The 27,552-nt window shown below is 51.5% G+C and overlaps 1 protein-coding gene across 3 annotated transcripts; it reads right to left on the bottom strand.

The window, feature by feature from the left end:
• Window positions 1-25,738, bottom strand: CHIT1 (chitinase 1). Of its 3 annotated transcripts, none has more exons than XM_034667070.1 (11): window positions 25,592-25,738; window positions 24,509-24,538; window positions 21,962-22,163; window positions 21,315-21,371; window positions 19,682-19,847; window positions 19,327-19,451; window positions 18,487-18,610; window positions 16,268-16,453; window positions 15,907-16,020; window positions 14,328-14,454; window positions 1-100 (listed from the first exon to the last, which is right to left on the bottom strand). In XM_034667070.1, exons 1-11 carry the CDS (start codon window positions 25,614-25,616, stop codon window positions 90-92), a joined length of 1,167 nt encoding a protein of 388 aa, XP_034522961.1. In that variant the 5' UTR covers window positions 25,617-25,738; the 3' UTR covers window positions 1-89. The 3 variants fall into 3 exon arrangements, with proteins under 3 accessions (XP_034522961.1, XP_034522960.1, XP_034522959.1); XM_034667069.1 differs by lacking the exon at window positions 1-100 and adding an exon at window positions 4,589-5,918; XM_034667068.1 differs by lacking the exon at window positions 1-100 and adding an exon at window positions 10,534-13,778 and having other exon boundaries at window positions 25,592-25,736.
• Window positions 25,739-27,552: the final 1,814 nt, after the last annotated feature.

A 27,552-nucleotide genomic window follows, 5' to 3' on the forward strand; every position in this document is an offset into this window, starting at 1 on the left:
CTTCTCAGATCTGGTGCCTCCTGGGGGTGGCGGTTGTGTCTCCTTCCACTGAACTTCTCCACCGCCATGTTGGTGCAGGAGTCTGACTCTCAACAGATCTCTTCAGCCCAAAGACAGAGGTGTCTGGTAAATGTCTTGGGATAATGATGATGGTGATTCCAAGCCATTGTTTTAAGGGATGTCTTGAACACAGATGGTGTTTTCAGTAACCCCTCACTGGGCTTCCCTTCCTATCCAGGTGACAATTATATACCCCATCCACTAAGACATTCTCCCCCTTCCCCTCTCCATTCAGATATCCAGAAGTAAGTACGGGTTAATGAAACGCACACACATACCCTTTCTCTTCCCTAAGCTCTAAATCTCATATACTAGTGTGTGGCCCTGACCTGTCTAAATAGCCCTTGTCATCATAAGCCATGGTCCCCTCTCTAGGATTCTTTATAATGCCAGAGAGAGGAAAGGCTGGTAATATACAAACCCAGGGCCCCAGTGACCCCAACCCCATGCTACGCTGTGCTAGATTCAGAGAGGACCCTCTCACTCCCATTCAGCTCTGCCACCAGCTGACCTTGGGAACATTATTCCACCCGTTTGAGCCTCCATTTCTTCCCAGGACTGTTGTAAGGTTTGAGTGACACATTGTACATAAGGCCCTGACGCGTCAGCAGGTGCGCGGCAGGGGCTCATTCCCTTCCTTCTCCACTCCCCACCTCACCTTCTGGCTCTTCCATGGAATTTCCATCTTCTGCCATTGAGATGCTCCTGGGGCCCTCCGCTAGGCACTGAAGGTGAGGAACACGTGGGCAGAGCCGCACGGATCTCTTATGCCATAGCCAGGAGACGATTCAGAGAACGGTAAGAACTTCCTTTAAGGGTTTCAACATGAAAAGAAGCAACAAGAAGCTTCTACAGAGCCTCTGTCTTAGGGATCTTAAGCCCGGGGCCCTTTGGCTTGAGATGACATGAGAAGGTCCCTTTTGGAGCCTGGGAAATGCATGAGGTTTGAAGAGAACAGCTTACATGGTAAGAAGATTAGGGTCGGCAGCATAACGGCTCCCCGAAGGCACCCCTGTCCTACTCCCTAGCACCTGGAGAATGCATCGCCTTACATGGCAGAGGGGGCTTCAAGGATACGCCAAAGTTAAGGGGAACTGAGGAAGGAGACATTATTTTGGATTCCCTGGGTGGGCCAATGTAATCACCAGCGTCCTTCAGACACAGAAGAGGGGTGTGGTGATGGAGGGCGAGGAATGCAAGAGGCTTCTGGAAGGTGAAAGAGGGAAGAAAACGGATTCTGCCCTGGAGCCAGAAGGAGCCAGGCCAGCTGACACCCTGACTTGAGCCTCATGACCCGATTGGAGTTCTGATGGTCAGGTAACAAGTACACGCTGTTTTCAGCCATGAAGGGTGATGGTTATTTGTTACAGTGGACACAGGAGAACAATCCAGAAGTGGTGAGCTCCGTCTAACAAGGCAGCTGAGAGCAGGGGACTTGTTTCCAGGTCTCTCGGCCACCTGCCCCAGGGCCCGGCCTCCCGTTTTGTTCCAGCAGACCTGCGTGCAAGCAGGCACTGTGAGGACACGCCCGAAAGTGCCCTTTCTCCTGCTAAGTGGGGCGCTCCAGGAGCTGGAGCCTGCGTGGTCTGGAACTAGTGCACCTGAAGTGTGGAAAGGAAGGGCCAGCGCCCTTAATAAAAACAAAGTCCAGGCAGGACTGCCCGGGGTTGGCACTGGAAGAAGAATTCCTGTGTGGGGAAGGGCAGCAGCCTGCACGATCCCTCCTCTGTCTCCAGATGCGCTGAGATGCACCTTCCCCTTGGAAGGCTGTCACCAAGGGGGCCTTGGGGACACTGGTCATCTCTTACATGCTGGCCCAGGAGGAGATGGCACCCCCCTCCATCTGCAAAGCTGAGTCTGATCCAGGGCATTCAAATAAGCCTTTAGGAGAGGCTCCAGGGTCCCCAAGGGAAGCGAACACCGAGGGACGGGAGCCTGATAAACGGAGCTCCATCCTCTCCCTTGGTTCCACACAGAGAAGCCATCTTTCAGCCCCTGTCTGGGGGCGCACTGCGGCTCTCAAGCTGGGCCCTGGGAGAACTGGCCCCAACAGATGCAAAGCCCTCTCCCTTCTGCTTAAGGCCAGTCTTCTGAGCTCTGGTGTCCAATAAAGACTTGTCCTTTGCCTGTGACTGAAACCCGCCACGTTCCTCATCAGGAAGACTGAGCTCCCCACCTACAGACATGAGCTGGCTCCCGACTGGGGCCCCAGGAGGACTGGGAGAACGTAGTTGTCACTCAACACCATATCAGTTACCCACCCACGCTGTTTGGTGAAAGCACTAAATTGTTCACTAGAGCCTAGGAGTCTTTTGGCTGAAAATGTCACCATCCATCCATCCTAAGAGGGGAGGTGGGGGACTTCCTATGAGCATCAAATGCTCAGCATGTATTACGCCAGTCACCCCACTGCCAAAGCCTGGGAGGAAGGAACAGTTCCTTCTTCCTATTCTACAGATGAGCAAACTGAGTCTCAGGGAGGATAATTTGCCCAAAGTCACACAGACTTTAGTGCGGGGGAGCAAGGGCTTGAAACTTGAACCGATGGCCTTTCGACTGTTGCATGTAGGCATGGTTTAAGGAAGCCTGCCCGGGTGGGGAGGAGAGCAGGTGGAGAGGGGTAGAGTGACCATATTGTAAGAAAACTCATGATACATAGTCAGACAATAGAACAGAACAGTTGAAACGGGGACTGTCCTAGATAACCGGTAAGATCTTGCCAAGAAAGGAAGTCAGGAGCTAACTATAGAGCAAGACCATGACTGTCGGAGCTCAGCTGGTCTCCGGACTCGGAGGCTTCTCTCTGCTGGTGAATTTCCACTCTCCCACTGTCCCCCTGCAGGACTAGCTTTGAAACCCTGGAGCTGAAAGAGACAGCCAGGAAACCAGCCGCCAAGGAGTCTTTGTCCGTTTCTGCAGCTAATTTGGGAGGATAAAGAAACCCTACAATATGGTGTTCGTGTGGGCAGTTTTGAGAAATTGTAAAAAGAAAGGGAGCAGACGCTGGATCCCGGGTAGCAGAGAAGGAGGGAAGGAAGGAAAACAGGAGTTCTCAGGAGGCGGCCTGGGATCAAGGCCACACCTACCCTTTCAGGAACAGTTACTGAGCCCCTGTGAGGTGCCAATCCGGGGCTAAACTGGGTGGGTGCTAAGTGGGGTTTAGTTGGATGGTCAGGGAGGCCTCTCGGAGGAGGTATCCTGAAGCTGGAATCTGAGGGATAAGAGGGGAGTTAGCTATGTCAAGAAGCAGGGAGAGAGCGATCTAGGAAGAGAACACCCTATGCAATGTCCCAGGGGTGAGAAACAGAAAATTTAAAAAAAAAGAAAGAAAGAAAGAAAGAAAGAAAGAAAGAAAGAAAGAAAGAAAGAAAGAAAGGAAGAAAGAACAGTGAAAGAGGCCAGGATGGCTAGAGGGAGAGAGGCCAGAGGCATGGTGGGTCTGCGTCAGGGGCCCTCATAAACCACGAAGGGGGTTGGCCCTCGGTGTGGTTGGATGCCATTGAAAGTTTAAGCAGGGGGTATGCCATAGGACGGATATTTTGAAAAGCCACTCTTGCTGTCCGTAGAGACCAGATTTGGAGGGGGACTGGAGCGGAAGAGGCGAGAGCATGAATAGCTATCAAAGAGATTCCGGCAGGACAGGTGGTGGCCGGGGCTAGCTGGCAGGAAGGGAGACGGAGAGAAGCGGGCAGATGCTAGACATTTATTGGAGGGAAAATCAAACGTACTGATGAGTTGAATGCAAGAGCTGAGGGAGAGGGGGAAGCAGGAATCACCTTGGGGTTCCACCTCAGGCACGTGGAGAGGCTTATGGCAATTTTCTAAAGTGAGGCAGGCTGAGGGTGCAGACAGCTTTTATAATAAGGGCTTCTATTTCGAGCAGAGTAAAGATGAGCTGTTTACACCTCATCTGAGCGGAGAGAGCAAGTAGGCCAGCGGATATATGCATCTGGAGCTCGGAGGGGAGGTCTGGGCTGGAGATATACAGGTGGGGGAATCATTAGCATAACCGTGCTATTTCAAGTCTTGAAATGGATGAGATCATCTAAGGAGAGAAGTGCAGAAGGCCCCGGGCAAGCCCTGAGGCCTTCGGACGGCAGAGACCCAGCAGAGGCAGCGTAGACCCAGAAGGTGAAGGTAAACCACCTCATTCCTGCAGTTAATAAGCCGAGGGGCGGCGGGCTGGTGCAGGTGCTGGCCACGCTAAGGCAGTAGGACAAGGCTCTTGCCCTCCAGGGGCTGACAGTCCTATGCAGGTGCAGCCCTGTGAGCCGATATTTACATACAATGTGGTACAGTATAGAGATGGGCCCAGGAGAAGGTCCTGGAAGATGTGTCTGTAGCCTCAGGTCCCAGAAAGACATGTGGCCGAGCCTATGGAAGGCACCATGGACCTCAGGAAGATGCAGAGACAGAATGCAGGGGCTGGGAACTCTTTTGGATCCAGCATCCTTCCTTGAGACTCCCTGAATCCTCTAGAATCCAGCTTTACTCCCCGCCCCCCACCGCCGGCCCCCACCAGCCTCCTTCTACCAGAGCCCCCACCATCCATGAGCCACTCTAGGGAGCCCCGCTCATTCCACATTTCCACCCCACCTCTGGGCCTCTAGGTCTTCTGTCCTTTCCTGACAGGCTAGCACCCTTAGGAAGAGAACTGTTTTCTATAACAGGATTAACTTGACAGCAGAAGGGCTGGAGCCTGGAGGCTGGTCCTCCAGTAAGGCGGGATGTTGTCTTGAAAACGGTTGTTTCATTTCCTGCCGTTGAGAAATCATGCATGTTGACCAGTTTCTATTTCACACTACTTGAAGAAAAGAGAAATCTGTCTCACTGAGCTTTTCAGAGGGAAACGAGGTCAGCCCCCTCGTGACTGCAGGCAAGAGCCCTCCACCGACCAACCCCTGTTCCTGTCAGCTGCTGAGTGCGAGGGACCTGGCTGCTCTCGCTCACTTGGCTGCCTGGGTCACAGTGCCCTCATGGCTCACTCTCCCACACCTGTGTTGAGTCCACGAACTCGCACAGTCTGGCTCTAACCTCTCCCTCCATCCTGATCTTGTGATGCCTCCTTCCTGTGCCCCCTGCCTGGTCCAGTCTGGACAAGCCCTGGGGATCCTGGCTCTCGGTACTTGGCTGGGTTAACACTCTGCCTGGGAGACTGAGGGTCTGGACCTGCCTTCAGGCTCAGTCTCAGTGCTGGCGCCTCTGTTTGTTAAAGCCTCACTGCTCACTCATCCAGAGAGGATTTCTCCTTCCTGTGAACTTGTTTAGCATGTTTCTATGTCATTGCCTATGGCTCGTTTAATCTTGAGTCATGATGCTTCCTGGGCATACTTTATCAGCCCTTCTGGACTCTATAAACTCCAGAAGATCAGGTTTGTGTCTGGGGTCAAATCTCGTTTATCTCCATCCACAGCCTCAGCAAAGAGCTTGGACATGCTTGTGGAGTGGAGGAGGTTAGGTTCAAGTTGAAGGGACTTGTGCCGATGTGAGAAATGCAGCCTAGTGCTTGATGTCATTGGCTCCCCGGGAAAATGTTCCTCTGCTAAGGCAGTCTATGAAGGGATAGAAAGTAGTTTGTTCATCCTCCCATCGATCCATCCATCGATCCATCCATCCATCGATCCATCCATCTATCGATCCATCCATCCAGCGATCCATCCATCCAGCGATCCATCCATCCATCCATCTATCGATCCATCCATCCAGCGATCCATCCATCCATTGATCCATCCATCCAGCGATCCATCCATCCATCCATCCGACAAGTCTTTATTAAGCATCTACGCTAGAAATAGTGTTAGATACTGGAGATACAGTCATAAGGCTGGATCAGTTCTTGCTCACATGGAGATTCCATCCTAGCCCAGGGAGATAGATAATAAACAAAGAAAACATCACGTCTTGGTAAGTGCCATGATAAAGTCAGAGTGATATGCTCGTGTGACCGTGAAGGGGTTGGAAGGGCTCTCTGAAGAAGTGAAGCTAAGGAGAGACCTGAAGAGGAGCTGAGGTGGCGGAGGGAGTGAAGGAGGGAGGGTGGAGGACTGGGCAAGAGCAGTCCTGGAAGGCGGAACAGGTGGAACCAAGCTTTGAGGTCAGGGAAGGTGGGGACTGAGATGAGACCAGTTTAATGGGTACGAGGAATAGAAGGAAGGCGAGAGTGACCAGATCCTGGAGGATAGGAGATGAGGAACGCAGATGATCCACAGTTCAACAGGGGGATGGTGGTGAGATAGTGAGCACGAGGGGGCGGAGGGCATAGAGCATAAGCTTTGGACCAAGGTCTGGATTTGGTGCTGACTCTAATTATTATCGATGCGTGAACTTGGGCAACTTTTCTGAGTCTTAGCTTCTTTCTTTATAAAATGTCTAATTTGCAGAGTTCTTGTGAAATTAGATGATGTAATGGAAATAAACACCCACCATGTTGACTATGAGTGATAACCTGTGATCCAGGTGGTAACGTGAACACCAGCATTGCCAGGTCAGGGATGACCGGGAGCCCAGGGCTGAGAGGGGACGAGTTAGCAGTCATCCTGAGGAGGCTCCCGGGCCCTGTCCTCACTTCGTCTCACTCTCCCTCTTCCTCTCCACCACCTGACCTCTCTCCTTCCATCTCTTTTCTTACCTCTTTACGTTTCTTTTTATTCTCACCACAATTTCTGACTCTCACTTTCTTTCACATTATTTCAAATCACATCAGCTCAACTGCGCCAAATGTAGAATAAAGACATATTTTACAATATTGATTGTTGAGTTCGGTTTTGTTTTCCTTTAAAAATCAGGTGTTTAATGCTTCATAGAGCTCTGTGAATGCAAACCTAGCAGCAGCATCCACACCTGAACTAAGTAATTTTATATGACTGTATGGCCCCCGGATGATTATTTTTTTCCACTGAGATCACTGTCTCTTAATAGAAAATGGCTCCTACCGCTGGATTAAAGGATCAGAAAGAGATTGTCTCAAGGCATTTGGGGACTGGTGCGCCCAGAGAAGATCTCCACTGGCTGGAGCTCTGGATGCCCTCCCCAGGCCAGTGACCTCTGAGTCACTCCAGGGATGCTCTGGAACACAGCCTGGACATCATGCTCAGCCTCTGGTGGGCTCGGGGTCTGTGGCTGCCCCTGCAGGTGTGGAACAGGGCAGACGGGAGGGCGGGGGTGGCCTGGCTAGGGCCTGCTGGTGGAGATGGAGGCCCGGAGTGATGTGTAAAGGCAGGCTCTGGCATGAAGGGTAATGTGAGATGCTCTGTTGCCATTGTTGCAGCTGCCTGTAAACAAAGGCCAAGAAAGGATAAGTTTCGTGGATGTGAGTGTGTGTGTGTGTCAAGTGGGAAGAGGGAGCTACAGAGCACGCCCCCTACATTCTGTTCAAGGCTCATCTTGAAAGGGCCTTGTGGGTAGAAGAGCAGGGGGGCCAATACTTAAGCCAAATGGAGGCTCTGGCCCTCGTTTGCTTTCCTACTTCCTGGGAAAGGACATCCGGTAGCTGGTGGCGGCTGGCTATGGGGGTAGGTCATCTAGTCCAACCCCGCACTGTTCAGTAGGACACTGAGGACCCGAGATGAGAAGTGACTTGCCCAAGGCCGCACAAAGAGGCAGAGGTAAAGACCTAGTGTACTTTCCTCCGCACCAGGTCACCTTTGAGTCTGGATGATGGTGGTAGGAAGATGGCAGGGTGACAATCTTTCTGCACCCTGACTTTAGGGATCCCAGATGTTGAGCCTCAAGTCCTGCCCGGCTCGTGTTACAGAGTCTGAGCCCCTTATACTCAAAGTCTGCTTTCAGTGGGGCAGGGCTGAGGGGAGCCCTGGGTGGTGCGTTGGAAGGTGGCCCAAGATTATCCATGGACACAAATAAGCCACATGTGGTAAATTGAGAGCTAACTCTAAAAATGAATAAGGTAGAGATTTTCATCCCCACAGAGGCCGAAATGGTCACATGAACTATTGGTACGGATCAAGGATCTCAAATGAGATGTCAGGAAGGAGCTTAGGGAAAATAAGACCACTAGACAGTGGGTCTGGGCTGGTTTGGAGGGGTCTGGCTCCTTGGGGCCCTAGCTGTCCCACTTCAGAAGAAGGTCAAGGGCACGTTGTAGTGATGGCAGAAGTTATGGGCACTGGGTCCTCTTGCTATTTTCCTTTGATGCCTCCCCTTCTCAGGTGGCCCTTTCAGTGTCCCTTGGAATGAAGGGGCCAGGGGGTGGGGGGATAGGGAGGGTGTACTCCGCTAAGCCTGGCCTTCTGGCTGCCTGTCTTCATCAGTTTATTACTGGCCTGGGTGACAGCTGGGAATGGCAAGGGCATGCTGAGGAGGGAGAGGGTGGTGCTGGGGCCATCCTAAGCTCCCAAGATCTCACATGCCTTGTGGTAGGGACTGAGGCGGGGTGGGGGTGGGGTGGGGAATGGAAGGAATGTCTGTCCATTCTCTCCTCCCCACTCCCATGCTCAACAGAATGGCAAAGCCCAAAAGGAATTTAACAGTGGACCTTTGGAAGCCATCTTTCTCTCCTTGAGACAAGTTTAGAAAACACTGTTTTTGCCCAAATGACTGAATTAATGAAGAGGGATCTGGCTATTTTCTCTTTGCGCCAAATTCTGAACATGGGAAAATGCGCTTCATTATAACAACAGACGGTGCAATGGGCGTAATGAGTGCTCCATAGTGGGAATCCCACGGCGCAGCAGGGGCTGGTCTCCGAGCAGGTGCATGACCCGGCAAGGGGGGGGACCCCAGGGGTCCTTTAGCTGCTCCCCACTTCTGATAAAATACCCTCTGTGCCCTCTCAGAGACAGCTCCATCTAAAAGGCTTTGCCCTCCTTTTCCATTCTTTATCTCCGAGGACGCTGTTTTCCCAGCCAGGGTCCCTTCAATTTCTGCCAACACTCACGCAGCAGGCCCTGGCGTGAAGGCAGAGACAGGGCTCTCCCAGGTGTGGGTCTTACAGTGTAGGGAGAAAGGCATTCCTAGGCTCTCACCTTGTATGTGCGTGCGGGGTGGCAGGGGGTGGTCAGCACAGAGGAAGGAAGCTGAGAGCAAGGAGAAAGCTGGTTCACTGAACATGGATCCCCCCCAGGGGAAATCTGGGGACTCCCTCAATGGCTTCTTGGTGAACAGCCTTTCCAGGAGATGACTGTCCACAGACCTTCAACAATGTAGGTCCACTCCTGAGACCTCTGGGAAAACTGCAGCCTGACCCAACCCCCTCCAAGGCGACTTAGGAGAGACAGATGGAAGGGAGAGATGACCAGCAAACTCTCTGACTTTCTCTCAAATAAGGGCTCTTCTCTGGAGAGCACAGAGATACGAGTTCTGAGTAAAACAAAAGCAAGTTTCGTGCCACCAACTATCACCCTTAGGCCCCTTAGATCCTTAGTAAGTTGGTCTCTCAACCTATTCAAGGGAAAACTGGAAATGTGGTGGCTCTGTGACAACTAAAAGACATTGAATCAGCAGTTACAAATCATCTTGGAGAAAGCATGGAGCCAAGATGGTTTTCCTGGTGACAGCTACCAAACATTCAAGAACAGATAAGTCCTGTGACACAGCTCTTTCAAAGAGTGGAAAAAGGGAACCTCCCCAACACGTTTTATGAAGCTAGTAAAACATGGATACCCAGAATCAGTTTATTATTAGCCTGGACGGCAGTGGCGACCGCCAGGGCATCCTAGAGTGTAAGAAAGAAAACACGCAGGTCCATCTTACTCGTTAATATATCAACACAAAAAGGTGAAACACGAGATCAGCCAGGTCCAGCAATGTACAGAAAAGATAACCTATCGTGACCAAGTTGGATTAATCCTAGGAATGCAAGATGAACTTAACAGGGGAAAACTGATGAACATAATTCACTTTATTAACAGAATAAAAGCAAAAATCTATTATAAATAAAGCCACTTGACAAAATTCACAGTCTTTCTTATGGAAACTCTCAGGAAACCAGGAATAGAAGCAAACTTCCTTAGTCTTATAAAAGACATCTGTGAAAACCCTACAATAAACAGCATACTGAGCATTGAGATGTTGCAAACATCAACTTCCAGGCCAGGAACAAGATAAAATGCCCATTACCCCTGCTTTTATTCACCACTGTATTGGAGATCTTAACTACCACAGTCAACTAGAAAAATAAACAAAGGCATAAGGTTTGGAATGGAAGAAACAAAACTTACTTGTGTAGATCGTATTATCGTCTAAACAGAACACTCTGCAGAGTGGTCATTACAATGAATAAGACGGTTTGAAAAGTTTGCTGGACACAACACCAATATCCAAATGCCAACGATATTATTATCAGTTAACAACCATTAGCTAGAAAATTAAGTTTTAGAAAAGAGAAATTTATAAAGTAATCAAAAAATTCAAAAATATAGAATAAATATAATAAAAAATATATGAGACTTTTAAGAAGAAAGTCATAAACTTTTATTAAGATATATTTTAGAAGTATAAGTAAATACAGAGATATACTACATTTATAGATTGGGAGACTCCGTATCACAAAGGTATCAATTCTCCCCAAATTGACCTATAGAGTCAATGAGACTCTTTATCAAAACCTAAACAGAATTTTTTAATCGAACTTGGCAAGACAATTCTAATATGTACATGGAAAAGTAAGGGCCAGGAATAGCCAAAATGTTCCTACAACAGAGAGCATAGTACATAGAAGGATTGGCCCTACTGGATTTCAAGACTGATCATAAAGCTTTAGTAATTCAGTCAGTCAGTTCCTGGGGCAGGGATAGAAACATAGGTCAAAGAACAGAAAAATGCCCATGCATATTCAGAAATCTATTTGTTAATATGAAAAAAATAGATTACTGAGGAAATAATGCAGGGAATTTCCAAATGGAAAAAAAAAAAAAGCAAATAGGATCCCACCTCACCGCATACTCAAATGTCAATTTCAGAAAGATTAAAGACTTAATGATAAAGAACTATAAAACTTTTAGATGACAATTTAAGAAAAGATCTTTTGATCTTTTTAAGATCTTTTTGATCTCAGACTAGAAAAGGATTTTTTTTTTAAGTTTTTTTTTTTCACCTAGCGTGGGGCTCAAACTCACAACCCTGAGATCAAGAGTCACATGCTCTTCCGACTGAGCCAGCCAGGCACCCCTAGAAGATTTCTTAAATAAGATGCAGGAAGCACAAATCATAAAGGATAAGCTTAGTGAATTTAACTACATAGAATAATACTCAAGGAATGAAAAGCCAGACCTCAACCGGGAAAAGATGTAGCGAAACCTGTAACTATCAAGGGTCTGGGTTCAGAATATGTAAAGAACCCCTACATTTCAACAAGAGAAAGACAAACAACGCAGCAGAACCATGGGCAAGCGACACAATAGATAATTCACAAAAGAACAAACATAAACAGCTTGCAGACATAGAAAGATAATGAAATAATAAGTAATTAAGGCAATGGGGGTTTAAACCAAAGTGAGATGCCATTTTACACCTCTCAGATCTGCACAGAGGAGACGGTAGGAATGGTGAGCGTGGGCTGCACTAGGAACTCTGCAATGGTCTGGAACAGTTGTATGTCCACTTTGGGAAAACATCTGCCCGCACCTAGTAAAGCTGACCTTGCACGGTCCCCAAATTCTACACATATGTAGCAATCGACATGCTCAAAAGTGTTCATAGTAATGTTGTCCACGTGAGCCCCAAACTGGAAAGAACACCGATGCCTCTTGATGGCAGAATGTGTAAGTCGTGGTTTAGGCACATGGTGGGATACTCTCTCTCCAGCAGTGAAAAGGAGTGGGTTCCAGCTAAGTGAAGATGAGAAGCCGCAGCAAACACCACATAGTATGTTTCTACATATGTAAGGTCAAAGACAGTCTAGACTAAACAATATCTTGTTTAGGAATATACACACAGTAGGTAAAACTCTAAGAAAATGAGGGACTGAATAACCAAACTCTAGCTAGAGGGGTGTAGGATGAGGGAGGGGTGCATCAGGAGCTTGGAAAGTACTGGTAATGTTATGTTTCCTTACCCGGGTGATGGATTCATGGGAGATACGCAACATACCAACATACGTATCTTGAACACTCTTTTGTCTGCATGGTAAATTTCATAGCCAAAACAAAATAAGAACCATAGAGATTCAGCTCTCACTACCTAGGTATTCGGACATGGGTGCAGGTGGGGGCAGGGGGCTGTGGGCCTACCGGGAGAGCTGGTGTATCTGGCCCCCAGAAGGTAAAGGAAGGACAGAGAAGGGAGGAGGAAGGGGAGGCGTGAGTGCCGATCATGAAGAGGGGTTGACCCCACCTGACAGATGACTTGATGAGCTCTGTTCCTTTGCCTAAAGTCACATGCTAGTAGTGGAGCCAGAAGTCAGCTCTGCACTCCCCAAAAGGAAACTGCACGGATGTGGCGTATTTCCTTTGCGTTGAGACCCCGAAGGAAGGGAACGTGTGCGAGAGCGGACCTGTGCCCTGGGCTGAAGATGAACAGATTTGTGAAGGCCTGAGCACGGGCAGGGTGCAGAAGCGGAGAAGTCCCCCTAGACAGGGATCTGGGACTGGTTGTCCTTGGGTGAAGGGTCAGGTCCCATCCCCATCTCCAGCTGCCTGCCGGAGTGCCACCCCAAAACCCAGCTTGGGTGCGTGCAAGGCCAGATGGACCATTAGGTGATGCGCGGATTTTCTTCACAGGATGACCAAGCTTCAGCCCAAAGCTGCAAGGACCGTTTGGATGGCTCGGTCATCCAGGTCACTGCACGCTCATGCTCCTCTGGCCCATCTCGGCCCCTATAGGCCTCAGTTCTGTACTCAGAACTGGGTGAGAATCAGTCTTCGGCTTAAATTCCTGTATAATGAGGATACTATTGTCCCTGCCTTACCTGGCAAGTAGGAGCACTAGCTGACATAGGGCAAGGGAGGGGCCTGAAACCGGATTTCTCTCAAAGTGAGCCCTCAGTATCCACCTGGGGTCTGATTCGCATTTTCACGCTGAGCAGCCTGGCAGAGCCCCGAGGAGCAAGAAAAGCTCTTCTCTGCTGCCATCTAGTGTGAATCTTGGGAATGACACCTGAGCGGAGGCCCGTGGGAAAAGCTCTCTGGTGAGGTGAGGTCCCCTGGGACCCCCGAAAACTGCCCGCCGGAGTGTGGTGAGATGTGATGCAAGGCCTATCATGCCCCAAATGGGCCACCTTCTCACCTGGCTTGGACCTCTGCGTGCCTTATGTTACCATCTCCTCCTAGCTTCCCAACATCCCCAGTTTTGAACTAACAGTGTGCTTAGAAGACTCTGTAAGTCACCACACCCAGGGGCAGTGGGGTGTGAACCACAGATTTATTTTGCAAGTGAAAGAGGCAGCCCAGGAGGGCCCGAACAAAAGGAACCAAGGCTGAGAGCAGAATACTTGGCTATGGAAAGACCACAAAGAGGTCCGTGGACGGGAGCTGGGGAGGGAGGCCGTGGAGTGACCCCGGGCCCTGGCCTGGTGGCCGGGGATCCACGGGCCTCAGGCGCTCAGCTCCACGTGCAGCATTTGCAGGAGGAGCTGAACACCAGGCTCGGTGGGCAGCTCTGCCGGAACAACCTCCCCCCTGCACAGCTGTAGTAACCGCCCTGGTCCCGGGGGTTAGGGTAGAGCCCGTCAGCTTTGCCCTGGCAGAAAGTGTCCTGTTCAAGGCTGGGGCCATGCTCAGGTTCAGAAGGCTGGTCTGGTGTGGGGACTTCACTTTCTGGGGTGCCTAAAGGCATACAGGGAAACAGGGAAGATTCAGCCAAGTCTCCCCCAAGAGATCCTCACCCACCGGCCAGGCACACAGGTGATGCCTACAGCAGAGAACAGCCTGACAACAGCCACGCCCACGGCTGCTGTGCAGCTCAATGGGGACACGTGGAGCCACACGTGCAAGAGGCAGTCAACGGCCTTCTACCATCTGCACAGACCAGCCATATACTGGCGAGGGCCACGGGGAGTTGGGGGGGGGTTGCCCTGCAGGCTGAGTGTGCAAGCTTTCCCTTTGCAAAGAGAGGAGGGAGCTGCAGGCTGAAGGCCCCCAGAGGGAAGCCCCGGTTACCCCCACAGGCATTGCCACAGTCAGAAAGGGGAAGAAGAGCCTGGAAAGACAATAGTTTCAACAGTTTCCTTAGCCCCTGGGGGTGCATGAAATTTGGGAAATCGCAGTGTTGGGACAAGGTTATTTCCTCAGAAGGAGCCCGAACCTGCAGTTCAGGGAGGGGGTGTTCGTACCCTAGGCCCGAATTCTGCCTCTGGTCCCGGGCCCCTTACTCACTCAGCTGCAGCTGCAGTGCCTTGATGAGGGGGTAGTGGCCTTGGTTGCAGAAGAAGGCAGCGAAGTCGTCCATGTCCAGTGCCCAGACCATGGCCCCGCCCAGGCCCTTCTGCTTCAGGTAGCTGGCCTGCGAGGGGAGAGAAAGCAGGTGCAGGAGCCCAGGGCAGCCCGGGCAGGCCTCCCCAGAGCCCATCCTCTGGCTTCCTCATGGAGATGGGGCTCTTGTTTCCAGCACCCCCAGGCCATGAGTGGTCCAGGCTTCTGGACACAGCCTCAGGCTGGAAGCCCAGGTGACTGAGTCCTGATCCCTATGGGGCATAAGTCATTCTGGAATCTTCCTGTCTCAACAGGAGCATGGCCTGGGGTGGGAGGGAGGGTGGAGGTGTGAGGAGTGGATGAGTGTGAACTTCCCTAGGTTGGAAGCTTGAACATCTCTGTCTTTTCTGGGCTGAGCTGCTGCGTTTGGGGGCACTGCCAGTTGTGATGAATCCAGTTACCATAGGGACAACGAATCTTCCCCAGAGATCTGAACAATTTCCTGTCTTTAGATCTTTGTCCTCCCTTGAGGGCCTTCTCTCCTCCACTAGATCCCCAAGTTGTCCCCAGGAAAGGGTTGTGTGTTCCCTTACGAGGGCTTCTCTGTCCCCTAAGCCTGCCAGGGGGCCCTGGCGTGAGGCAGGGATTGGAGGGTAGGGCCTGTCTGGGGCCCCGCCCACCTTCTCTGCTTTCAGACTTTCTCAAAGACCTTTCCACGGTGACCCCCTCTGTCTCCCTTCTCCTCCAGCCAGGATCACACTCCCTGCTCAATTCTCCCGGAGCACTTGATCTGCCCCTCCAGGAAAACCTGCCACTGTCTGCCCTGCATCAGAAGGGGCGTGACCTGTCTAGATGAACAGGCGCCAGTGCCTCTGTAGGAGTTCACGATCTCATGGGGGAGAGAGGCATGGAAATACATAAACGCAGGGGAGGGGGTGGAGGGATGGGCTAACTGGGTGATAGACCTTGGGGAGGGTATGTGATATAGGGAGCACTGGGTGTTCTGTAAGACTGATGAATCACAGATCTGGACCTCTGAAACCAATAATACATTAGATGTTAATAAACTGAATTTAAATTTAAAAATTAAAAAAAAAAGAAATACATAAATGCACGAGTTTTGAGCCACCTAAATCGGGTAAGAGCCAGAGGGGGGGATGGTCACATAAGCAAATCAAAAGGTCTATAATTTGAACATGCACCAAATATGGTCAATGAGCTGAATAAAAGGATACGCCTCGCTGTATTTCTCCTCTTCATATGTCTGTAGAATTTGGATTTTGTTAAATACAAATACAAGTATGTAATCAAATACAAATTCTTCCAAGAGTGGTACTCAGTGTGGAACAACTTTTTGTGATTGTGTCTTTCCTTAATCAGTTAGTGGCAAAAATACCAAAGGTTATCACAAGAAGATCTGGGACGTGTTGAGATATTTTAAAGGAGACTCCTCTTTGAAGAGGTTCTAATGCTATCATTCAGTGTTATGGACAGGCTCCGGCCCACCCAGGACCACCCCCCTCCCAGCAGGGCTGGGCCTCACCTTGATTTTGAAGCTTTCCACATCATCGAAACCCACCCACTGGTTGCCCTGGAAGGCATAGGGCACCTTCTGGTCCTCGATTCTGTGCTCAGTGGCCCCCTTCCAGGAGCAGACCTGTAGGAGCAAAGGGCAGAGCAAGTGGAGACTAGAATTGGAAAACTCCTGTTTAAGGGAGCTTGCAGGACCTAGGAGCTTCTAGATTGAGTGACCCAGAATGCTGTATTCAATGAAGCACTGGGGCTTAATGATAATCCAGGATGACCGATATGGATGGAATTCACCAGGTCAGAATTCCCTATGCCTGGCATCCTCATTCTGAAACTATGGGAGAAGCAGCAACCCCCACCCCACTCCGTCCTACCTCATAGTAAGCCAGCAGCCCTCCCTCTCTGGTGAAGGGGCCAGGGGATCCAGGCCCCATGGCTGGGGCCCCCACTCCAGTGTCTGATGGGGAGGCCAGGGTGAAGGATCGTCCGTAGGTGGGCATGCCAAGGATCAGTTTGTTGGCAGGGGTCCCCTTCTGCAGCCACAGCTGCACGGAAAAGTCCTGGTGAAGGACAAGGAGGGGCAGGGTTAATTCACTTTGCCTTTGGCCTGGTTCTGGTCGTTCAGAGCTGGGGGCTTCAGAGGAACTTCACAGGCCTTAGTAGTGTTCCAACGCTGCCCTGTCTTCTTTATGTCTTGTCTTAGATCCTGGACCCCAGAGAGAGAGAAGCTGCATGGCACCCTAGCCAAGACCATGAGCTTTGGAGTCAGACAACCATTCATGGAGCCAGTATTTACTGATGGTCCATTGTGGGCCGGGCGAGATGCTTGGAATGCATCAGAGAGCAAAGCAGCCGAGATCCCTGCCTGGCTCAGCAACTTACTACTTAACCATGCTGAGCCTCGGGCTTCCTGTCTGTAACATAGAAACAACTAAAATTGCTAGAATTAAAGATATAATGCAGGTATAAGGTCCAGCAAAACACAGTAACGAGCTGCTGTGATCACACTCGCGCTCATTGTCGTTTGAAGTTTCACTGAGTATGGGAGCAGGGAATGCGGTCTGTTTCATTTATCTTTGTGTCCCCGTGCCTAGAACAATGTTTGACACTTAGAAAACAGAAAGAACAGATGAGCACACGGCATCCTCATGGGTCCCTGACCAGGGCCTTGCCCTCACATATGATGTGACGCGACACCCCCAGCCCGCGACACGCAGAGGTACCCAATCTAAGGATATGGACTAAATGGATAAGAAAGACTCCTCCCTCAAGCCAGGACTACAGGCTCGCTTCCCCCAGGAAGCCGCCCTGTTCAAGTCCAAGTGCTCCTGTTACTCCGCACCCTTTTAGCCCTTAAGTAAGGAACACTTCTCACTAAAAGCATCAGTGTTTATTTCCTTTTGTTGGTCTCCATGATTTACCTCTGATCAGACTGGAGCTTTCCGAGGATGGCAGAGGGCAGGGCCCCCTGCTGAGCTCAACCGCACTTCTGGACCAAGTTTGGAAAAGTCACCCTTGGCCAGAAGCAGTCCCGAGTACACAGAGCAGAGAGCAGAAGGCCTCTTTGTAAGAGGAGAAAGGCCTCCCTTCCCCCCACGGGGATCCAGGGCGCACAGCCTGGAGAACACAGTGCTGGTGGGACTTCAGGCCCCTCACCTCTCAGCTAAACATCTCTGGGTATTTCCCCTCTGGGCTGACTTCCCCCGGGACCCACCCAGCTTTCCAGATGGGAGTGCAGGGGCTGGGCTCAGTGTGAATGATGGATGCTGACTCAAGTGCCCAAAGATGTGTCCCTTATTTGTGAAAGAGCCCCAGAAATCTAAGATGTTCTGCCCCAGCCAGTACACTAAGATGCATACTCCCCAAAATTAAAAAGCATTTTTATTTAGGGTTTTTTTTGTTTGTTTATTTTATAAAGAAATAATAGGGTTGTTCTTAACTTTTAAAACTCAGTGTGGGCTTATAAAAAGCCTCTGGGCTGTTCCACCAGGGTGAGCCGGGCAGGAAACCCCCACCCAGACCAGCCTGAAACCAAACCTGCCCTTTCCAGGGGCTGGGGCGGGGGTGGAGGTGACCCTGCCCCGAGGGACATCCCCTGATGTGTTATCAGCTTGGGAAAACTTCCGCCTCCGAAAGCACCTTCCAAAAAGTCCATCAGAGTGACCAGGAGGGAAAGTTTACCCATTGTCGGAAGGAAATGGGGTGGGGGGTGTGAAGAAAGTCCTGTTAGCTGGACGTTCAAGCTCAAAGACAGCCTCCCAATGAGTCACTGCTTTGTTTGCTGTCGTCACACTGGTTCGCAGCGTCTAATATCAGCCAAAATGCTACACAGAAGTGAGGTTTCCCCTCAGTGCGGGCACAGCAGGAGAAAAGAAACTAGCAAAGAAACAAAAAGGCCTGGCTGCTCGGCCCTGTGCTTGGTGATTCTGCTTTTCATTTCCATTATTGCCTCAAGGCTCTAAAGAGGCCGCCTGGGGGCGCCTGGGGGCTCAGTCCGTGAAGCGTCTGCTCAGGTCATGATCTCAGGCTCCCAGGTCAGCAGAAGAGCCTACTTCTCCCTCTACTCCTCCCCCCCCCCCCCCCCCCACNTCACCACGTTCAATTCGGCTGCTGCCCCGCTCTCCCCCTGCCTCTTGTAGAGGGGGCTGTTGTGTCCTGTGGTCCTCTCATAAGAGCCATGGAGGTCGTAGGCCATGAGGCTGATGAAGTCCAGGCTCCTGCAGGAGGCGTGGAGAGAGGGGTGCCGGGCTCTTGAGCGGCCCATCCTCGCTCCTTCCTTCCCTCACTGTCGGGCCTAGGACAGGCCTGCACGGTAAGAGGCAGGGGTGCAGGGTCACCCCTGGTCTGTAAGAGGTGATTAGACAGCACTCCCTAGATCCCCCCAAGTCCCCAGTATTGAGGTCCTTGTCATTCAGCCTGTGGGGTTGGCAGCTCCCGCCTTTGGCACCCGTCCCATGGCAACCTCAGGATACCTCCTGCTCTTACCATTTTGGAGGGAAATCTAGCTCAGTGCTGCTCAAACTTTAGTGTGCACGTGAATCGGCGGGAACCTCATTCAAACACAGTCTCTAATTTAAGAAGCCTGTGGTAGGGCCTGAGCTCCCGCATCTCTAACAGGCACGCAGGGGCCAGTCCTCGGGTTCAGGACTCTAGACGACTCATCCTCTTGCCTTCACTCTTGCCCTCCCGGGGTACTTGATGTTAAGTCCGAGTTCCCAAGGAAAAGGACAAGGATGCCAAAAGGGAGGATCTGAACACTGGAGTAGCAGACAAAGTGAGCAGATCCCTCCTGGATCTGCTGCTGGAGGGGTCTGGCTTTCCCAAAACGGTACCTCGCTGGTGAGCACCTGCTCTCCTCCTGGGGCAGCTCAGCCTGCCGTGGCCTCTCCCACCTCGGAGAACACGGGTTCCATACCATCTGCCTGAGACTCACTGAGCAATTTTGTCCACCTCGTAGCCAGCATCTATGTGCTTTCTCCCGACCGGGACAGCTGCGCTCAAAAGGAGGCGTTCCTTCCCCGAAGTCTGGGCTTCCTGCTGGAAGGCGTTGGCCAGGTCCTGCAAGCGCAGCTCAGAGTGAGCACAGAGGCAGGGACCAGACAGACCCTTGGGGACCCCAAGCAGATGTTCACTCCCAGGAGTCTGAAAACCGACCGCAGGTCTGGTCTGTGCTATGCTAATACACAAAGCAGTGGCCCCTGGGACAGAGCAGCACCCACGTGTCCCGTAAGGCCACCGATCTGGGCCCCCCTGGCCAGCTGGGTGACCCCTGTCCCACGCAGCCATACCTGCACCAGGGCTGTGAAGCGCTGCTTGTCTGAAGGAGGGCTCCCCCGGCTTCCTGGGTACTCCCAGTCAAGGTCAAGGCCATCAAAACCATAATTGCGCAGAAACTTAAGGGCTGAGTTGACAAAGATCTGATGGTTGCTGGCTGTAGCCACCATATCTGTGAACCTGCGGGGTGATGAAGGGCAGTGGGGGTCCCTCTCTCCCTCAGACGCAAGCAAGAAAGTCCTCAGGATATTGGTGGCCGGCCGTTGAGGCCGGGAGGATGCTGGGAGGGCTGCTGCGATATTGGCCTTGGAGTTACCAGACTGGCCTAGGAAAAGAGACAGTCCAGAAGTGCGCCCTGTCCTCAGGGCACATTGACTTGCCTGGAGCTCTGCCTCCCAAAATTCCCTCCACCAGCCTACTGCCAAGTCCCTATTCTGGAAATGTACTACCCTGCATCAGAAATGGCTGTCACCCCAGCGTGGAGGTTTAGAAAAGAAGAAAAATCAGTTTCTAAAATGAACAGAGAGAATACAGCAAGGTTAGTGAGGATCCGGGTAACCCCGAGAGCCTGCTGCTCTCATTCCCTGGTGGGTTAACACGGTCATTTTCTTCAAACTCACATTCGTAAAATGCTTGCACTATGACACTAGTCCAGAGCTCCTCGAAATCCTGAGCTGCCCGAGGAACCCCCTCCCCACCTCCTCCTGATTCCCAGGATCCCTCTAAGAAGTGTCTCAAGGTGTTTATAGACTAATCCTATTTTAATTGGTTTTCAATTGATTTATTACTTTAATTAATAGCAGCAGTTCTTAAGTGGGACCCTTGTGGTGGGATCCCCAGGAGAAGAACCCCTGTATTCCAATAAAAAATCTGCATATAAACAGTACGTGGGGAAGGTGGGTCATCAACTTCATCAGGTTTTCAAAAGGGCTCGTGATCCAAAAGTTTTAGAAATGGGACGTCTGGGTGGCTTAGTTGGTTGTGTCTGCCTTCGGCTCAGGGCATGATCCCAGGATCCTGGGATCAAGTTCTGCATTGGGCTCTCTCTGTCTCTCTGACAAATAAATAAATAAAATCTTTAAAAAAAAAAATAGAAAGAGTAGTTTAGAACTTTGGGAACCTTACGTTCTGGACTTTCTAGGAAAAGTCTAGGTTCAAATATCTCATTCCATTATCTCCATAATTCCTCAAAAATGTCCTAGAAATGCCAATATTTTTGGCAGCCAAGCTCACTCTCACAGACTACCTTTGACACCCAGAAGTGGGACAAAAATTCTCAGATTAGATAGCCTGTCTCAGAGCTCTGGAAATATAGACACTGTATGTTGTCTGGGATTAATTGGGAGTCTCCCTCTACCCATTTCATGGAGGAAGAGACTGAGAACTGGAAAGAGGCCAGAATCTCTCCTGTGCTCCTGGCAAAACTGGATGTGTAACAGTCTGGAGCTAAGCCCCCTCCACGGTCCTCCCAAATAGCTACCAAAAGCCCAGGAGGAAGGTCAGCCCCCAGAGTCCAGGCCCCCTCCCGACCCCCTCACCCTGACTATGCTTCAGCTGGGCCTGATTTCCCCGACCAGGGCTCTCTCTTGCCAGTGAGTCAGGTCCCCACCCAGTGGCTCTCCATATGGGTGCCCATGGCCAACTCACTTCTGGGTGCCGAAGTTCCAGCCCCCGACGGCCAGCAGTGTCTTCAGCTTGGGATTCCTAGGAAAGACAACACAAATGCTGGAATTTACAGAATTTAACGCCCAGCTAGCTCCCGGGGCTCACCTCACTGCTGGAGAAAGCAAGGGGTGGTGGGTGCCCTGATGGGCGCTGCTGGGGTGGGGGTTGTGTAAGTCCCTGTGCTAACAAAGCCTGATTGGGGGCAGCTCCAGACTGGAAAAGAAAAGGCACACTCCTGCCTTCAAGGGCCTCCCCCCTGGCTGGGAAGATGTACACACAAAGAACTCAGGAAGTGAGAGATCAGGGTGAATCGCAGAGGGGCTTTGTCAAGGTGGTGATAACGCTAAAGGATGGATAGACTTTAGGAGGAAGAAGGGCGTGCATTCCCAGCAGAGGGAAACAGTTTCCCAACCCCGATCCCACTTAGACCTAAACTAGAAGGGACCTTGAGGACTCCCTATCTACCCCTACCTCCTCCATAGAAGCACGGGAAAGCCCAGAGAGGTGATGCGACTTGCCCAAAGCCACACAGCAGATCTGTAGCCGAATTCCCGTGCTGGGGAAGATTTCTGGCTGTGAGAAAAGGTACATGGCTTCTCTACCTCCCCTCCCCCTCCAGAGCAGCTCACATCTTCTTCAGGCCATTGAACTCCTGGTACAGCACGCTGTCATCCCACTCCACAGAGCTGAGCTGGTGATTGTTCATGCCCGCAAACGCATAGATGAGGTGCGTGCACAGATTCGGGGCCACATCCTTGGGCAAGAAGCGAGCGGCCCCCTGTCTGTACTGGGCCCAGTTGGTGAAGAAGCAGACGAGCTTTGCGGCAGAGCCTGACCGTGGGGACCAAGAAAAGAAATGGCGGTCATAAGCGTCTGCTGAAGAGTGGCATCGCCCGCCCGGGGCAGGACCTACATAACGCCAGAGGGTGTTAAATAGGACTCTTGACCTGCTGAGGCCAGGGAGGCAGGACTTTCAAAATGCAGCCTGGAATACCTCAGAAGGTTAATTGAAACGCAAATACATGAAGTAGGAGAGAAGAGGCCCCAGTTACATGCCTGCATTTATGTTTCGTCTTGCTTTAAAAAGTTTTATTCCTTGCAGAGAATCTACGTTTATTAATATCACTGATAAGTTTCTAATAAAGGGCTTGTTTAATCTGGGAAAAGGCAGCTTGTTTCTGGAATCCCCAGAAAGTTTGGGAACTTGGCGGGGGGGTGTCGTTTGTTCCTAGTGGGTTGGGTAGCAGTGAGAGCCCCCACAGAGGTCGGCCCTATGCTAAGTTGACCAGATAACTAGACAGCAAGAAGGCTGATTTTTATTCCTGCATCTGTCAGAAATGCACTTTGGGCTGATTGCCTCTTCAGCTCTGGCCCAGGGTCCCCACCTGAAATGACTGTGCGGTCTCTGAGGTCTCTTCCAGAACTTGCGATCTATGAGGGTGTGGTCTGCACGAGCCAACACTTTGTGCCAGGGATTTGGCAGAATCGTGAGTTTGTACTGGAGTGCATCTCTGACCCGTGTCTAGACCCTAGGACTTCCTTTAGCCCTGACAGGGTCTCTCTGCAGTCCCCTTTGGCTTCCGTGTGGCCAGTGAGAGGTCAGGGGAGGAGAAAGGGGTGCAAAGTGGCTACAGGAGGCTGTGTGGAAACCCAGAGCACGAGGGGGCTGTCTGGGACTCCCCTGGGCAGGCCGATGGCTCCCGAAGGAGCAGCTGGAGTCCTTGGGTGGTCGCTGGCTCTAGCCAGAGGCCATTCGGGAGTAGAACTTGCTACAGGAGGCTGGGGTGTAGCCTGCAGTGATGTAAGAGGATTGGCGAACTCCCCAAAGCAAAGAGTTAACCTGGGGCACAACACATCCTAGGACCATCTAGGAGGAAGCATGGAAGCTCTTCTCACATCATATCCCCTTATATCAAATATCATGCATGGACTTTTGTCCTATAGAGACAGTGAAGTGTGAGGGTCTCTGGAATTTTAATGCCTGGGTTGAAATCCCAACTCTGCCACTTTCCAGTCAGGTAACTCAGCTTCCTGCTCCACACCGATGATCATCGTTCCTACCTCGAAGGACCGTGTATGGATAAAGGGTTAATATGCTAAGTACTCAGAACGTGGCTAGCAGAGAGCAAACTCTATGCTAAGTGCTTTACAGACATTAACCCTTCATTCACATGAGACTGTTAATATATCTACCACACCATATACCCAGGAGGACCTTGGACTTAAGCTTTTGGGGAAATCTTCAACCTTTCTTCCCCATGTTTGTTATTCCTGTGGCCCCTGGCTGTTGCCTCCTGTGAGACCAAGAGGAGAACAATTTGTCTAACGTCACAGCCCAGCCTCAAGGTGCGGGTCTGAGGAGCCAGCATTCCTGGGGCCACTGATTCACAGGGAGTGTGGCGTGGTGGGAAGGGACCCCAGAATCCAAGTTGCTGAGCATCCCCCAGAGAACTCTCTCCTGCCTGACACGGTAAGTCGCCCCTCTCGGCTCCCCCGAGCCCTACCTGCCATCAGTCCAACAGAAACGGGAGTGAGTATGTTGCCCAGGCTGAGCTAAGGGGCTGGGACACGGAGCTGGGTAAGAGTTGGGCTCCTTCCCCCCAGTAGCTCTCCGCCTGGTCGGAGAGACCAGTAATTATGCCCAGAACTACGCCAGTGATGAGCATCACTGACGTACAGACTGGGAAGCGTGCTCAGCTCTGAGAGAACAGAGAGGTTGGAGCCAGTGACCTCAGGGAAGCTCTGAGAGAACTTGACAGTGAAGCCGGCCCCACGGACATGCAGTTCGGCTAGCGGGTAAGGCGGCAAGAACCTTCCCTGAAGGGGCGGCAGGGCTGTTTGTGGCACAAGGACACGTGCAGGGGGCTGAGCTTTGGAGGAGAGGCCCCACAGAAATCTGCCAAGAGCTCCTGGTATGGGGGTGGGGTAAGGTTGGGGCGTGAGCTGGGAGGGGAGCAGAGCCCAGGGAAGGGGCTGAGGGACTCCAGGGCTAACCTCAAAAAGGTGCCCCTCACCCTCCCCCTTCCCAAGAAAGGGCGCATCCAATTCTTGATCTCAGCTCAGGTCTTGATCTCAGGGTCATGAGTTCAAGCCCCCCGTTGGGCTCCGTGCTGGATGTGGAGCCTACTTCAAACAAACAATAAAACAACAAAACAAAAAAGAAAGGCTCCACCTACCCCACTGGATCGTCAGCAGCACTATCAGACCTAAAGTGGCACAAGAGAGAAGGCAGAGCTTGAGAGGTCATTCGTGTTTTCCCCGGACCCCATCTGCCTCTTGAAGCCTGGGAGGTAAAGGTCGTCAGAGAAGGGTAGGCCCAGGATGGTGTCCTCCAGACCGAACTTCTTCTGTCCAAAAGGGACCCAGCAGGACACTGCACCCATCCCTTCACCCCGGCCAGATGGCAGGGGCCCCTCTTTGGCCTGGACTAGTCCCAGAGCTGATGGAAGTTTCTGTGAGGCGAGGCTGCCCCTGTCCAGGGCGTCAGTGGAGGGCGGTGTGTATTTAGGAAGTTTCTAGGAAAACCCGCCCGACTCCTGAGGTTTCAGAGAGAACATTTCTCTTTTGGAACAAGCAGAAAACCTGTCCTGGGGCTGGAAAGAGCCAGTGTGGAAGGGCGAGGCCACAGACGCCATCTCTCGGTGAGGCCTCTGCGCCTCTCCTCACCCCCCCCAGTTCCCTACTTCCTGCTGCTCTCCCGCCACACCTCACGGGAGCTTGGTTGCGTTACCAGCATCTTGGAGACCTAGGGCCCAGCAGGACTCCATTAGAAAGGTCTATTTCACCTTTCTGGTGGCCTTGGATTTTCCTGTTAACCTAATAGAACCTGTGTGAACACTTGCAAGGACACCCAAGGTCATGGCCCCCAGGCTGCCCTCTTTCTTGCGGGACAACTCACACAGGGTTGGGGAAGAATCTGTTGGCATTGGGCATCCCTTGGAAAAGGCCAAAGGCAGAAGCCTAAGAACCTGGGGAAGATAAAACCACCCGCCCCAGCAGCATTCCCTGACTCTGGGCTTGCGGGACAGGAGGAGGAAACGTCTATTTCAGCCTGTAGTGAAAAGCCTTTCCTTGCAACACAAAGGCTCTTGGATTGAAAGAGCCCAGGGGGGCCCCACTGGAATGGAATGACCCTCTGAAGTTCTCCCGAATGTTCCTGCTTCTTTGCAGACAGCACCAAGGAGCCACCTCATAACCACATTCTCACCTCTTCACAACTCCCAGGGCCCAGCCCACTCTCCTAGATGGTGCCCACTCACCTGCCCAAGCCACGGACCGTGCCATGGTGCTGGCTCAGCCTGTGCCACGGGCTCTCCAGACCTGCTCTCCTTTTATCAGGCTGCCCTGTTCCACCGTAGCCTGGAGTGTTGAAATCAGGGGGTGGTGGCCGGGGGGGTGGAGGGGCTGGGGTGTGGCGTGATGGGCTAGGGTGTCACCCAGCATGCATTGGGCAAACCTAACACAATGGCCTTTAGCAATTCTTGGTTTTTTGGAACAATCACAGAGTGTAAACCGGGCCCTTGCCACGACCAAACTGGGAGGCAGAGAGAGGGAAGCAGGAAGGGTTCCTAAGCCTCCTACTGGAAGAGCAGGGTTCTGATTTCCTTGGTGGGGGGTGGTGAAGACCCTGAGTGACCTATAACTTAATGGGCTTGGGAAGGAGAGGAATGACTTACAAGTCAGGGGAGCTGGGCTCCTGACCAGCCTGCTTGCTTGCTTGCTTCTCCACTGCCCCTTCTGGAATTCACTTGCCCTTTCTGTAAGATGATGGCGTTGCAAATAGAATATGTATTTCATGAAAGTCCTATTTTATTACTCTGCACATGATAGTACATTTATACCCATTGATTGAGAAAATAATCTGATGACAAATAGCAACTATGAGCTTAGTAGCAGTTTTAAATGCTTTGGTTTTCTCTGCCTCTTTTTTTTTTTTTTTTAAGTAAGCTCTTTGCCCAACTTGGTGCTTGAACACAAGACCCCGAGATCAAGAGTCGCACGCTCCACTGACTGAGCCAGCCAGGTGCCCCTTAAATGCCTTATTTCCTATGAATTTTATATATATGTTTCCTATGACTGCTGTAACATAATCCCACAAACTGGGGGCTCAAAACAACAGAAATTCATTCTCTCTCAGTTCCAGAGGCCGGAAGTCTGAAACCAAGGTGTTGGCAGGGCCATCTGTCCTCTGAAGTTTCTAAGGAAGAGTCTTTCCTTGTGCCTTCCAGCTTCTGACGGCTTCTGGAATTCCTTGGCTGGTGGTGGCATCACTTTGACCTCTGTCTCATGACCTTTCCTCAGTGTCTCTGTGTGTCTTCTCTTGACTCCTATTAAGACACTTGTCATTGGTTTTGGGGCCCACCCTAATCCAGGATGATCTCATCTTAAGATTCTTGCCTTAAGTACATCTGCAAAGACCCTTAGGCCAATTAAGGTCACATTCTGAGGTTCTTCTTTTGGGGGGGGTGGCATGGGAGGAGTACCATTCCACCCACTATAGGACCTAACCATGTTCGTTTTACTTATTCTGTCTGCAGACGATGTCTTTTTTTTTTTAAGGTTTTATCTATTTATTTGACAGAGAGAGAGACAGCCAGCGAGAGAGGGAACACAAGCAGGAGGAGTGGGAGAGGAAGAAGCAGGCTCCAAGCGGGGGAGCCCAATGCGGGGCTCGATCCCAGAATGCCGGGATCATGCCCTGAGCTGAAGGCAGACGCTTAACGACTGAGCCACCCAGGCACCCCTGCAGACAATGTCTCGTGCTTGCACGAACTCCAATGTCCCAGGCGAAACTTGGAAGCTTTCAGGTGATCCGATCTTTGGTCCTTGACCTTAACATGAGTGGCCTGGTTGGCTGAGTGGGGATGTCTGGTGGCAGCAGGCTCTGGGGTCAGGCTGCCTAGATTTTAATCCTGGCTCTGCCATTTACTATCGGCACAACCTCGAGCCAGTTCCTTAACTTCTCTGAGCTCCAGTCTCTTCATCTATAAAGTGAGATCCTCAGAGGATTGGTGGGAAGGCACTCCATGCTGGCAGGCTTGCTCCTGGTTCTGCCCCGTCTCTGTGTGTATCAGAGCTCAGGGCCCTGGTAAGCTCTTCGAGGCTCCTGAGAGGGTGGGACCTCAGGTCCCAGATGGGCAGGCCGTCTGTCCTTGCTTTCCCTGTGGCAGCCATGGCCTCTTTTTTGGTCATCTCTCTTCCCTTCACTAGGGGATCCTGC

Source organism: Ailuropoda melanoleuca, chromosome 8 (assembly GCF_002007445.2).
Source record: "Ailuropoda melanoleuca isolate Jingjing chromosome 8, ASM200744v2, whole genome shotgun sequence".
NCBI lineage: Eukaryota > Metazoa > Chordata > Mammalia > Carnivora > Ursidae > Ailuropoda > Ailuropoda melanoleuca.

Bases quoted from the DNA above. Each gene is read 5' to 3' on its own strand.
- CHIT1 (XM_034667068.1), bottom strand. From the start codon at position 25,616: ATGGCACGGTCCGTGGCTTGGGCAG. The intron at 14,455-15,906 runs GTGAGGCCCAGC...CTCCCCTCGCAG, and splicing joins TGGAAAGCTTCAAAATCAAG to GCCAGCTACCTGAAGCAGAA. The intron at 13,779-14,327 runs GTGAGTAAGGGG...GTATGCCTTTAG, and splicing joins GGCACTGCAGCTGCAGCTGA to GCACCCCAGAAAGTGAAGTC.